Here is a 15292-nt window from a genome sequence, read left to right on the forward strand (position 1 = left end):
GGATATTAAATAGTTTATGGCCTATAGTATAAAGTATATTTTCACTGATTAATACAGCTAAAACTTTCTGTTATTAATATTTTCTTTTTCAACCTTTCCAGGATGCTACAGTTATTCCCCACCTCATGGCACTGCTTGGTAGATCTCGTTATACACAAGAATACATTTGCCAGATCTTCTCTCATTGCTGCAAAGTAAGGATATAGAATAAATTTTTTTTCTACTGCAAAATTTTGTATTCCTAAAGGAAATTATTTTTTAAGTAGAAGTAATATGGAAAGTTTAATATGATTCCATAATTATAGGAAACCCTCAAAGCAGACCTGCAACTGATCTGAATCTTAGAGAGACCTTGAGAGATGAAGTGTGCTGGCCAGGATCACACAACCAACCATATGGGTGTCAGAAGTACGGCCTCCCCCAGGTCTTTTTGATTCCTCAGCTATCTATTCAATATGTGATAGTGACTCTGAGATAAATTATTATAATAGAGATAGGGACTGGACCTATAAATTTATTGGTAGAGGTAATCTCTAGAGAGGCAACTTTTACAAATGTTGAACAACTTTTCTGTGATTTATTGTCTTCCAAGAGTTGTTTCAAGAGGCCAAAGGACTTGTTCAGAGTCTCCCAGCCAGTATTTCTTAGAGGTAGGACTTGAATCGAGGTCCTGTTGGCTTTGGGGCCAGATATCTCTGAACTATGCTATGCTGCCTCTTTATTTAGAAGAAATAATTTCATTTATCAAGAATTTTGAAAGTTATAGGTCTTGGTTATTATAGGAAGAAGTTTTTCTGCTAATGAAAATTATTCTATTAAAAGCAGTAAGACTTCTAGGCTCCTCTTTGCTGAGTATAATGTTTTTGTAAATAGATATAATTATCAGATTTATACTTGGGGACTCCTGTTTTATTAATGGTCAAGGTTCATAAGATGTAAGGAAATAGCGTAGTTAACTGAATATCTGTAATGTAGGAATAATTATAGTAGGAATTTTAGGAGATTTTTCAGATGTAAATATAGTTTACTTTTATCAAAGTGAAGGTGAGTGATATGGAATTTGGAAATATAACATGTTGAAGTAGCCTTTTAAGTTATCATCCAAATCTGAATTTATCAAGTCACATTTATAGAAGAAATATTGCTTTCTAAAAATCCTTCACATTAATCTGTAAGCATTTATTAAGCAGGCATTATGCTAAGTGCTAGTGATAAAAGGGAAAAAAAAGTTAATTCTTGCTATCTTATACATACACATACACACAGACATCTACCTCTATATATAGACACACACACACACACACACACGTAAAAGTTTCACAAGCTATTAAGTATTCTTTTCTTCCTGTCCTCCTGCACATCTTTTTTTCTGTTCTGAAACCATACACACATTCACAGATACACAATTAAATACACAAATACACACTCACACACGTATATAAATGTTATATATATCCATGTATATCTATATCTATATCTATCTATCTATATAATTACAAACTTTCACTTTTGTTGAATGCTTGTCTGTTAATTCATTGAATAGTCAATGACTTCCAAAACTTTTCCATCTCTCTTTCAAGTTCCCATGACTCTTGCCCCATTCTCTCAATGGAGATCCTTTCTTTGTATTTTACTGAAAAATTGCAGCTATTTGCTGAGAGGTCCTCTCCTCTCTTGTTCCTTATTTCGTCAGTCACAGGTCTTTTGTTAACTCTCCCCTCCTTCACTCCTGTATTGCCTAGACAAAACTCCTTACATCAGACTATCATCTAACTATCTTCTCCAACAAGGCACGTTGAAGTAGACTTGGACCCACATCTTTCTGGCAACCCTTCTTCATTGCACTAAGCCTCTCATATCAAGTTGATACAAATTTAATTTTACCCAGAATGCATTTAAAAACACATAGAAGATCATGCCATTAACAACTTCTGCTCTGGAGTGTCATGCTTCTTCTGCATTATCTCTTCCCCCAATTATTGTTTACTTCACTTTCTATCCAGGTACTTCATCCACAAGTTTCTTTTTATTTACCCCTTCCTTCCTGTCCTCCTACCTACCATGTTTTCTTTGTGCTGGAACCATTCACTATCATCAATCTTCATACTATTCTTCCTGAAATGAAGAGTTATCATACTTCACAAAGGCCTTCACAACTACCCCCCACAGTACCCTATTTGGTTACCATTCCTATATATGCCATTTCCCCTTTAGAATGTAAACTTCTTGGATGCAAGCCTTGACTTCTGTATTTGTATCCCTGATGTTTACTATAATAGATTACTCACAGTAAGCTTTTAATAATGCTTAATTTTAATAATTTCCATTGTGTAGTCATCAACAAGCATTATATACCCCACTTTGTAGGATGAAGTCTTGATCATAAAAAGAAAAGAAAAAAAATAGCCCCTTCTCTCATGGAACTAATATTCAATTTGTAGGAAACAAAAATATACAAATAAGTTTATAAAACATTTAAAAGTAAATTTCCATGGAGAAGCATTATTGACTGAGGGGTTAAGAGAAGACCTCTTGTAGGAGGTGGCACTTGAGCTGAATTTTAATGGAAACTAGAGGCTCTAAGAAATGAGGAGGGAGAGGCTTCTAGGTATGGAGTCCAAGTATGCTAAGATATAGAGAAAGGGATTTTAAATTTTGAGTGTGAGAAACAGTATCTTGTTGTGAAGAGTTTTAAACAGCAAACAGGAGTTTGTATTTGATTCTAAAGGGAATGAAGAGGCACTGCAATTTATGAGAGAGGAGTGATGAAGTCAGGCCTGTGGTTTAGAAATAACACTTGGGCAAACTATGTGAAATATGTAATATCCTTGAATCAGGGAGACCAATTAGGAGTCTATTACAGTAGTCTGTTTCAGAGGAGGTGAGGGTCTAAATCATAGTGATAATTTGTGGAAAGAATTTCTTAAGAATATATTATACAAAGTTGTAGAAAATCTTATGTTATTTTGCCTATAGTTTAAAACAAATACTACTGAAATTACTTTTAGCTAATTTTAAAGAATTAACTATTAGAGTTTAATTATTATTGTCAATATTTACAATGATAACATTTTTAAGAGTTAATAATATGATTATAACTAAAATGATGTATATTACTATGGCAGTATTTTTTTTTTCCAGAACATTGTTTTAAATAAAATCAATATTATTGAAGTCTTAGGTGTAACTTAGAGCCCTTAAATATGGGTAGTTATAATGAAAATTATAATCGGTTATGCTTGTAGTTAATTATGATTACAAAGATGTAATTTTCAGGTGAAAAATGCCAAAAGGAGCCAACATGATTTCACTTTTATTATGTTTTTATAATAAAACTTTCAATGTGTATTTTTCAGCCTTGTCATTGGCAAAGCTATGACTTTATCATTACCCTAGTGACTTATACATGTTCCTCTCCTGCAAAAGAATTTGTTGTTTTAATTATATTGCTTTATTAGAAAATGTGTCTGTGATAGAAGCTAAATCAACTTAGAGGTTTTAGATGATAAATTCTAAATGCTTTTTGGATAATTTTGCCTAAATGTAAATACTTTAAAGGCATTTTTCAAATATTCCATAATTCAAAAATGAACATAATTATTTCTTTAGTTGTTTAAACCACTAATATAAAATGTTACACAATGCCTGCCAATTTTTAGTGCTGCTTTGGATGATCTGATCCATAGTCTTTGTCACACAGACCTTGCAAATCAGAGTGATAGGCACAGAAACTGTGAATTAAGTCGATGTCTTGTTATCTTAAAATCTCTGGAATATATCCTGAGAGGGCCTTTTAGTAGTAGTATGGCAGTCTATTAGTATATCTTATGATGCTAATATAGGTTTAGTATTAGGAAATCCTAGTTTTGTTTATTTGAATTAATTTTGATAAATTATGTAATAATACTTCTCAGAAATTCTTTTCACTCCTTGAAAAATGTACTTGAAACCTGTTAAGTAAACAAGTTAAGAATTGTTTTACATACCCAGTTGGTTGAATCAGAAACAATCAAACAATTATTCTGTCTTGTGTGATAGAACTCTGTGAGGTGCTAAAGACACAAGTGTAAAGAATATAACTGTTCACAATGAGCTTACATTCCAATGGGGGAAACAAAAACATAGAGAAATATATACAGCATAACTATAAAGTTAATAAAGACATATGTATAATGAGTTGTTGAAATCACTATGTTTTGCATTATTGCATTCCATTAAGTAACAACTTTTTGTTATTTACTTCACCAGAACTAAATGGTTTCAACCCTAGATTCTCTTGTTGTCTCTTTCTGTTTCTGTTTCTCTCCTTCCTCCTCCCCTTCTATCTCTCCCCCTCTCCTTTCTCTCTCTCTTATACACACACATATGCACACATGTATATATCTACATAAATAGAATAGTTGAAAACAGGGTAGCTTGGGAAGAAAGACTCAGCTTTGGAAAGGCATCTTGCAGGACATGGTGCTAGGACTTCATATTAAAGGAAGAAAAGGGGAATCTGTGAGGTTCAGGTAAAAAGGGAGTCCATTCCAAGCATGGAGCTGGTTGTTGCAAAGAGATAGAAGATGGAGGATCATGCATGAAGACTGCAGTGAGGCAGAGGAAGTAATAGCCAAAGAAGATGAATTGACAAAACAGCCTTTGAATAAGATCTTCTCAAAGAACTATGCCCTGATCACAGTGAAATTATGAAAATCTTAGATTCCAAATGAAATACAAAGAACTTATCACTCTTTGTGATGCATCTATTTGCTTGGAAGCAAGAAAACAAAAGTATCTTTTTAAAAATTATACGTGTTTTTAAATTTTTATGTTTAATTTTTTTCCCCAGTCACATATAAAACCATTTTTTACATTTGTTTTTAAAACTGAGTTTCAGATCCTCTTCTTCACTCCTACCTCTCTTTAAGGAGGCACATGTGAAGTTAAGCAAAATAAATTGTATGTGTTTTTGAGAAATTTCAGTTACTTTTTTTTGGCTTATGTATTTTAGAGTGGCATAATTTTTGTTATTTTGCCTTTATACTAAGTAAGTTACTCTGGTCTTCCTATTTCAAAGTACAATAAACTGCCTACTTCCTCTTACTCTCCCTTTCCTGTCCCTAGTTTTACCAAACTTCCTGATTTGCCATTTATGTTTTTAAGATAGAAGAGATCAGACTTGATGGCACACACACCTGTGATCCCTGCTATCAGAGCAGAGCAAAACTGAATTCAAAAGTGTTGAGTTCAATAGAGCTAAAGACTGCATTCTGTGGCACCAGTAGGGCAAGTTTCTAGGGATGAAAGACCCTCAGAGTACCCAAAAATAGAGGACTCGCCCTAGATTAGAAGTGAATGGAATCATAGCTTCTATGTGGAACAACTACAGGCTCAGACCTATGAATGATTGCTGTACTTCTAGACTAGGGAAGATATGGAGACCCAGTCTTCTTCCCTTCCAACTCATTTTCACCCCCCTAAAAAAAAAAAAAAAAAAAAAAAAAAAAAAAGAAAGAAAGAAAAGAAGTATCAGGGAGAGTAAGTAATTCTGTTCTCAAATACCTTGTAGGTTCATCATAGATGTTCTTTGAAGCTGAAAACTATGATATAAAAAAACGAGTTGAATTTTAGAGAAACCATTTAAAATCATATGAAAGTTGAAAATTTGGTTGTTACAATAGTCGCCCTCAAAAATGCTCATCCTAATGTTACAGATTATAGAATGTTAAGACTAAAGGGAGAGACCTTATTAATAATCTAATCCAATCACTTATTTTACTAATGGGGACACTGAGTCTCAATGGGGACACTGGGGTAGCTTTCTGGAGGATCTCAGGACCAGACTTGGTTGTAGTGGAGGTGTGAAGGAGGCAGGAGAGCCACCAGGATGGTCAAAGATGGAGTGTCTCATTTATAGTCCTCTCACCCCTTAAATACCTCAGCATGATTACATTATTTCAGGACACTAGGCATGTGCTAACTAGAGGACCATTATCTCATTGATCACAGTGAACAAGTGCTAACTATAAGCATCCTGCTATGTAAATGCCTCTTGCTGTAAGTATCCCTTGCTTTGAAGCAAGAACACAGGTGATCAAGCCCTCCTTGACTTCTCAGGAAAGGTGAGAACACCAAAGAGAGATGTGGCACCAAACCAGATTTGTCAGCAGGTTCCCTCTGGGCTGAAGGGTCTTATACTTTACCCAGAGTTCCCCCGCTATCTGCAGCAAAATTATCTTACAAATATCCATAGAACCAGAATTTGAGTGTAGGTTCCCTGGTTTCAAGAATAATGTTTTTACCATTATCAGTTCTTAAAACATTGTATAAATGTTAGCTCTTATTATTAATAATAAACCATATTTTATTCTTTCAAGTCCTCTGTTTAATGGTAGGAGGAATTTTGAATATCAGTGAGTTACCCTTAGCATTGGACTGGAAAATCAGATTTGAGATCCTCTATTAGAGTTTTATCAACGATTTACTCAGGATTTCCAGAAAGTGGCATAATCTTGTATGTTGTGTTCCACTCGTGAAAAATAGGAGATTCTTGCTGTGATTCTGATGGAGGAAGAACACAACTATGGCATTATTTAGCTGTTGTGAATTTCTGTCTTTCCTTAGCCAGATCTTTGATGAATCTCTTAAAAATAAACAACTTAAAGATAGTAATTTCATTCTTCTACTCTTTACCCATTCATGTTTCTCTTAAAGCAGTAATAAGGGGGGAAAAACACCTCAAAGTCAGACATAAATCAAACACATATATGTAACTTACACTTTTTTGGTTTTTTACCTCTGAATAATTAAGAATGAATAGTATGGTTACAGACTATAATATGTCCTACCAGCAATTTACACAGATAACATTAATAAGTTAAAATTAAGTGGGGTCTGGGTTTATTTTAGAACTCCCAGAATCTTTTTTTTTTTCTTCATTTTGAGATAGATGATACTTCATTAAGGGGAAGGGAAGAGAATAAGCTTTTAAATAGCATCTATTATGTTCCCAGCACTCTGTGCTAAGTGTTTTTAAAATATTATCTCATTTGAAACCCACAACAACTCTGTGAGATCCCATTTTACACTTATGGAAACTGAGGCAAAGTGACTTGCCCAGGGTCACAACAGCAAGTTATTGTCTGAGTTCAAACAGTTCTTTTGGACTCCAGATCCCACCTTCTCCACACTTTATCACATGTTTAGTTGAGGTTTATTTAAAGACTCCAAGCTGCCTCTTTTCTTGCTCCTATCCTTTGTGGGCCCATAATCAAGGACATAAACAGGAAATGCATTAGTGCTAATCATTTAACTAATAGAAGTTACTATTAGGACAAAGTAGTTTTCAACTTTCCTTATGTTTTTCAGAAGGAGGCCCCATTATTGTGTCAACCAAACCAAATCAATCTCTAACCTATGGATGACTGAAGCCAAATAGGACAAGTTGGAGACAGGAGATTCAGGAATTAAATGGTTTCAAAGTGAGGGAAATGACTTGCAAGTAAGGAGTCAGGTTATTCACATATTGCAGGACTTTGCCCTTAGTTGGGGGATGGGGAAGAACCTGCTTTAGAGTAGGCAGATCTCAATACTTAAACTAGTTGCTACAAAGTGAATGGTAGTTCTGACAATGAAACATAATAGCACCAATGTGACAAGTTTGATTCCTAACAGGTCTTCATGACCAGAACTTATTCAAGCTTGTCCAGTAGTTGTCCAAGTTCAAAGAACACCTGGTCCTGGTCAGCAATATAGTAATTATGAGTTTTTGTCAGAGAGTGAACGCAAAGGATTGTTGTTATGCCAAACTCAGGGCACAGGCTACTTGGTGGGCCTTAGCGCTGGAAAACAGAGTGTCTCCCAATATCTTGACAACAGCAAAGGTTAGATGTGACTTTTGCAAAGGGTGCTGGGTTTGTATGCAGGTTACCTGCCTTGTTTCAAGATACTAATGAAAGTATTAATATAGTGATAAGACACCTTATTGAACAGAATTTCATTTTAGCAGATTGTTTCATCAGGCCTGCACAAATATATTGTCTTTTCTTACAGGCACCAGATCATCAAACAATTTTATTTAATCATGGAGCCGTACAGAATATTGCTCATCTGCTAACTTCAGTGTCATACAAAGTAAGATGTTAAACTTAGAACAGCCTTTTTTTTTTTTTTTTTTTTACTTGATTTTTATTTCTTAAGCTGCTTTTCAAGAAAAGAGCTGTACTTTATTGCATTTGTAATATTTGCAGTCAGGAAAAAGTGACCTTGTGAAGAAAATATTCATGAATATTTTATTATCTATCAAAAGCTTTCCTTCTGACTTTTTTAACAACTGCATAGTACTTTCACTTTTTGGTTGGCAGGAAGTTGGTTTTGGTTTTTATCTGTTTTCATCAACAGTATTTCAAGTCTTTCCTGGCCTGAAGCCAATGAAAAATGCTAACTATCCTTTCGAGAAATGTCTTGAAGTGTATGCTGCTTCTGAAAAAATGGTGTGTCATTTCTGGAAGTACTTTGGATTGGAAATTTCTAAAAACTTTTCATTATCCACATAACTCTTCAAACTAACATGAAGCATCTCGATATGAACATTTGAGACTGATTACACTATTCCTGAGAAATTATAGTGTAAATCAAATCAGCATTTGACTATTTAGTCAGTCTTCGCCCTCCTTCTTCCCCTTTCCTCCCCCCATGAAGCAATTGGAGTTAAGTGACTGCCCAAGATCACACAGCTAATAAATGTTAAGTGTCTGAGGTCAAATTTGAACTCAGGTCTTCCTGACTTCAGGGACACTACCTTATCTACTATGCCATCTAATTGCCCCCGTTTAGTCAGTCTTTAAAAAAAAGGTAAATAAGCAATAAATTAGCCCTTTGAAATACATTTTTAAAATAAAATCTTGATAATATCAATTTGTTTCTCAACTGTGTTATATTAGTAAACCAAGAATATGTACTTATGTCATAGTAGATCCTGTTTGGTTTTTGTTTAATGCTTTAGAGGAAGTTGTCAAGCATCCTAATAGGCCACCTATATCATTCTTATGTAGAATCTGCTTGTTCCCATGTTTTATATCATCTGTTTTCAGGTTTCCATAGTTCTAGTTCTATTAATTGTCAAAAATGATAAACCCAGGGTGATTGTGCCATCTTGACATTAGGTTAGGACTGCTAAATAGGCAGGCTATCTCTTTGCTTCCCTTTTCTTCAACTGTGGATTGGTGATGTAACTTTTTGTAGCATCCAACTGGTTCTACTGATCTAGGCTTTGTTTTTCTTTGAGAAATGGGTTTGAGAATTATTAAAGGAGGAAGATAGAGGACTATGACTCAAGGACAAATAACTACAAGAACTGCAACCAAGAAGGATCATGTGATTATAGATTAGATAATTAAGACCTTAGAGATCACCTAATCCAAATCCTTCAAACCTTTCATTTTACAGATAAAAAAACAAAGATTGAGAGAGATTAAGTGCTTTGTCCAAGATGATATAGACAATAAATGACAGAACCAGGATTTGAACTCGGGCCTCTACATCTAAAGCTAATGTTTTTACATTGCACCATCCAGTTTTTTTTCTCTTCTTTTCTTGCCCCTCTCCCTCGCCATCCTGCTTTTCAGGAAACCAAGAAAACCATGCAGATCACTTTAAACTTTCCAAGGCAGATTTGTTGTTGCAAAGGATATGCAGAGGGAACAAAGCAAACAGTTGTTTTGCCAACCGTAAGCTTGGCAAATGTGATAACTACCATGAGCAGTTGTAGAGAAAGTGTTGATTTGGTTTTGATAAATGAAATTCCTAGCCATAAATAGTAGCTTCTGATGCCTGTAGATTTCAAAGTAGGAAGAGATAAAGCCAGTATCAGAATAGTTAAGTAAGTCACTAGGCTATCTAGCCATTGTATTGGACACTGAGACTGTAACTAGAAGGTTGAGGATGAGAATATAATGACACCAGAGAGAGGCACCAACAAAGTCTGAGGCTAGGTGCTCCAGGTTTCTTAATTTAAAAAGTAATGGCAAAGCTCTAATCTATTTTCACTATTGCAACCAGCAGAGTCCAAGGGTCATTAATTTTCATACCACCTCTTGTTTTCTTGTTCCCTTTATACACTCAAACCTTAAATTCCTCTTCCCCAATTAAAATAAGCAGTAAATCAATTTTTAAAAATTATAACTATAATTTCTTTTGTACTATCAGTCATTTAATCATTTGTTTCTAAATATAGAACAAAAAGCTTCTTCCTCATTAAAGAAATTTCAGGCATTAATGTTTTTGATTTGTTTTTCTCCATCAAATATGACCTTAAGACAAAAATAGGCTATACTTGAAAGTAAATCAGATTTAGTGCTTTTGAGATTACTGAATGGAATGAAGGAGGACTAGAAGGAGTGCATGGTCCTTACCTGGACTTTTCTAAGAAGGCTAACTGAGGTCGCTGGAGGTCTAGTGCAAATTATTGCTATATTGAAGAGTCCTTTGTGTCCTTGATATCTTTGAGGGTCTAGATATCATACTTTCCCGCAAAAGTGTCATGCCTAGTATACATATGTATATGCAAATAGCATCTATATCTATATATATTTATATGTATTCATATATGAGATAAAATAGAAATTTCATGAAATGAGAAATTTCTACACATCTCTGTTAGGTATAATTTGCCTTTTAAAAAGCATGTAATAAATTCCACAAGTTAATTTCATAGTTGTCTTGCTTCTCCATGTCTCCTAAACTTCTTTCCATTCTTTTTCTGTGATTTAGTGATCCCCTTTTCTTTCCTTTTTTCTTTTTTTTGGGGTGTGTGTGTGTGTGTGTGTGGCAGGAAAGTATCACCATGGCTAATCCCATTTTTCCTTATAACCTTTCTTTTATTTAAAACAAAAACAAAAATTTAAAAAAAAACCCTTATTTGAGCAAATAAACATAGTCAAGCAAGACAAATCTAGGTTTCCCTTTTGTTATGGCAAAATAATATTCCATTCCATTTATTTATTATAATTTGTTCAGCTACTCCACTGTTGAATGATAGCCATTTAGTTTCTAGTTTCTATTACATAACAAAAAAGTCTGTTTTTGCACATAGAGATACTAATTTAATTTAACCTAATGTAAATTCTGAGACTAGATTCTAAGACTTTAACTTAAAATATAGTTCCTAAACAAGAATGCTGGACTGCATAAAACTTGCATTAGTCACGTACTAAACACTTATTTTAATAGCAACAACGAGAATGACCATTTGTTAACCATCTATGATACTCAAAATTCCAATTCAATTCCTTCCTTATATTTTCTTCCCAAACAATCATGGAATTTCTTGAACTTTGGTCACTATAGCTATTTCCATTTCATCATTCCAATTGAATGTGTGATTTTCTGTTTAAATTAATCATTTTGTGCATTGCCCAAATCTCATGATGCTAGATTACTAGAGCTCGCCAAATCACAGACATGAAATAAATAGATGTGATAGAATCGAATGAGTGGTTATTGGAAGGCAAGAGAAGTTTTTTGTTTTCTCCCCGCCCCTCCAGGTCCCTATCTTATTCTTTTTACTTTTTAATCAATTCTTTAAAAAATATTTTTAATTCTCTTCTCTCATCATTTTCTGTCTTAATTGCCACTCAGATTTATCTTCAACCTGTCCCCTCTACTCTCTATCCTGCCAAACAGTCACAAGTATTTATTAAGTGCTTCCTATATGCCAGGGAGTATGCTTATACCATAGCAAATTATGAAATTGCCAACTGTAATATAGAATGAAAATCATCTGGAAACTACATTAGTGATAGAGTGTAAAAAATTTTTGATGTTGTTGACATCCTTTATAAATATTACAGTAATGTATGTAACTATCCAAACTATTGCCTATTTTACTTGGATAGTTCATGTGGATGTTTGCTATTTTCATATAGTATAATATACTATTGACTAGTGAAAATAGTGTTTGGAGAAAAATAAAAACAATTAAAATTGTCCTCTTTGCAAAAGGCAGAGTAATCCTTCTTTTAGAAAAACACAGAAGTGTTCATAATCCCAATGATAACATAGGTGCTAGGTATAAAAAATAATTCATTAAATATTAAGAATTTAATTATGGAGGACAACAGTTCCTAGGTAGCATATAAAACTTAATAAATTAGTGTTTTCAAAGTCTATACAGAACAACTTGAATTATTTTTAGAAATTACTTGTCTTCTCCTTATTTTATTGTTCCTTTCTTGTTCTCACTTGTCTCACTTGAAATGTACTTGTTGATTATCATTATATGATAATCAACCCTATTGTTTTAGTTGGTTGTTTTAAATACTTGCCTTCTTGTACTACTTCATGTCTTCTACTACTTTAATATAAATTGTCCTATTTTAAAAGATACCTATATCTTTATTGTACTTTGTAGTACTCTTTTGGTTCTTAATGTAGATTTCTCTTTTACAAAATGTTTATTTAATGTTTCTTCATAAGCCTATATTCTAATTGATTACAGATCATTTTTTGCAAACTGTGAATAATGTACATTTTCTGGTTTGAGGTTGGTTGGTTTGTTTGTTTTTCTCTTTCTCTCTTTTTTTAAACAGGTTCGAATGCAAGCACTGAAATGCTTCTCAGTTCTAGCCTTTGAAAACCCCCAGGTATCCATGACTCTTGTAAATGGTGAGCTAAAAACTTTATCAGCTTTTTTCTATATTTTAAAATGAATAACATATTTTAAAAGAATTTCTAAAGTTCTGGTTTGTTTGTTTCTTTTATTTCCAGTTTTGGTTGATGGAGAATTATTACCCCAGATTTTTGTGAAGATGTTACAGAGGGATAAACCTATTGAAATGCAGCTCACATCAGCAAAATGGTAAAGCTTAAGATAACATGAAACAAAAGGAAATGCATTTATAAGTATATTCCACAATGGTAGTTGGATACCTCCCAACTGATGCTTCTTTCATTTGAGAAGTTGGAGAAGTTTTTGGTTCTCCTTTGCGTAATTTAGTCTTAAATAGAATTGAAAATTAGCAGAGATCTCATCTAGAATCGCATTTACCAAATTCCAGAATGTGTTATAGTAATTGATATGTAATATGTTTGTCATCTACAGGAAAAACTAAAACAGTGTTAATGTCGCAGTGTTTTTAATTCAGTTGCCAATAGTATAGAGTCATGATTCTGAAAGATTTAATTAATATGCACATGACTATATAATATGAATACCTTTGGACTAGAAAGATGGCATATTTTGACAACTAAACTGCATTTAAATTCAAGCTCTCTGTTAGGGTTGTTTTTAATGGTATATTTGTTTCTAAATGTCATCTTTACATTTTATTTTATTCATTCTTTTTGCTGTACCTCAGCACTGTCTGTGCTAATAGTTGAGCTTGTTTAACCATTTGATAACTGAATATAGGAAAAGAAGTGTATTCTTAGTAAATAATAATTCACCTAATTTTCACATGAATCCTTAAAAACAATTTAAAAAAAAAAGATTTATAAACCAATAGCAAGTTTATATTTTTCTATTTATTTTTAGCTTAACATACATGTGCAGAGCTGGAGCAATTCGGACAGATGACAATTGTATTGTATTAAAGGTAATTTCATTTCATATTGTTCTTAGATGGGATGTTACTTGTTCAGAAATCAAAATATTTTACACATTTGTTATTATTTTCTGATTTTTTTCTCTATATTCATTAATCATTGGATGATTTAGATATATGTATATATAAAAATATAGAAGTATTTATCTGCATGCATTAGTTTACTTCATGGAAATGGGTTAATCATTTAAATTTTTTAAAATTGGTACTAGGTAGGTTTTGAAAAATCTCTAAGACTAGGAGTAAAATATTTATAATCACTTTTAGCATCTTCTGATAATGATTAAGACATAGAATGTATGAATGTATATGAACACTATAAAGCCAAAAAATATTTTGCTGTTTATTTTTTTTTTTTTTTTTGCTTTTATATACTTGGAACTTGCTTTACCTATAATGTAGTCATTTAATGTTATCTCAGTTTGACAAGTATAGACAATCACAATCTCATATCAAGGTATTATTAAATATTCTATAAGTCCTACTCTTATGTCTCAATCATAACATTAAGATGATTCTCCATATTGGCTTATACTTATTTATATTTGCATTCCCAGTCAGTTATCTTTGCTTTAGTTTCTATAGTGATATTTGCCACCACTGATTGCAGTTTTTCTACTCTGCTAATTATATTTCCTATGTGTGCCAGATATTCTGCTTTTGCAATTCTTATTTCTCTTTTAAATGATAACATTCTGCCATGGTTCTATACTTTCTGAAGACCACATACTACATTAACAACTCACCTTACTCCTTTCACCATTAATTTGTAAGGAAATATCTAAATTATCAGTCCTTAGCCCCTTATACTCCACCTTGACTTTTATTTCCTGAAAATCCAAAAAGTTCTCTGTCTCAGGTGTTGATTAATTTTTTTTTTTTTACTTTAAAGTATTTGTTCATAGGTGCTGAACTCTCTTTATCTAATTAAAGGCCGTATACCCTTCTGCTATTAATATTTTCCCTGTTGGCTTATCTGCTTATGCTCAAGGTCTTTATTTGAGTTTTCTTCTTTTGGTCTTTGGTCATTTGAACTTTTTTTTTTTTTTTTTAACATTTGAGTTAACCATATGTAAAGCACTCTCAAAAATTAAATCTGTATAATGTTCATTTTCTGACTCCTCTTTGATGGCAGTTTTCCTGAGAGCAAGATCTCAGAAGTGACTTGGCCTTTTTCCATAATATATTTCAGTCCCAGTTTCTGAAAATTGAGCACAGTGCCTTATAGCCATACACTTGTGTGCTGTCCCCTTTTCCTCGGTTTCTCCATTCTCTAGTCAAGTTTTGTTGCAGCACTGAATGATACTATGCTGTTTTTCACAACCTGCACAGATTTCTGCCATTTAGATCTCCTTGACATTGGGGAGGTAGTGGGAGGAAGAAGAGTGTTAGAGTAAAGAATTGAATTTTTTATATGCATGTAAATTGTGGATGGGTGGATGGTGGGGAAGGAGTGCTTAAGGAGTTAGAGAATTTTTTTCTTATTTTGTAGTTCATCAGATTTTTACACTATTTGGGTTCTTGATGTCCTAGATTATAGAGACAACTAAAATTGTTCTATATCTTGTGCATAATTCCTATTTTAGAAAGGTTTGAGAGGTCATAAGGATCAGAGAAAATGTCTAGTTCTCTATCTTGTTGGTCACATGACTTGGAAGTTGGCCCTAGTGGAGTTCAAGTTCTGGCAGTTATCACTAGCTCTAAAAGGC

At 33.2% G+C, this 15292-nt stretch overlaps 1 protein-coding gene across 4 annotated transcripts in view; it reads left to right on the plus strand.

Annotated features, from left to right (window-relative positions):
- ARMC8 (armadillo repeat containing 8) overlaps positions 1-15292 on the plus strand; it is a 120432-nt gene that overhangs the window by 50466 nt on the left and 54674 nt on the right. For all 4 annotated transcript variants that reach the window (XM_012544612.3, XM_023499129.2, XM_023499130.2 and 1 more), the window contains exons 6-10: positions 102-194; positions 8035-8115; positions 12570-12645; positions 12748-12838; positions 13514-13574. In XM_012544612.3, the coding sequence (XP_012400066.1) occupies positions 102-194; positions 8035-8115; positions 12570-12645; positions 12748-12838; positions 13514-13574 (402 nt within the window). The remainder of the gene's footprint in view (positions 1-101; positions 195-8034; positions 8116-12569; positions 12646-12747; positions 12839-13513; positions 13575-15292) is intronic.

This window comes from Sarcophilus harrisii, chromosome 3 (genome assembly GCF_902635505.1).
Source record: "Sarcophilus harrisii chromosome 3, mSarHar1.11, whole genome shotgun sequence".
In the NCBI taxonomy this organism is placed as follows: Eukaryota; Metazoa; Chordata; class Mammalia; order Dasyuromorphia; family Dasyuridae; genus Sarcophilus; species Sarcophilus harrisii.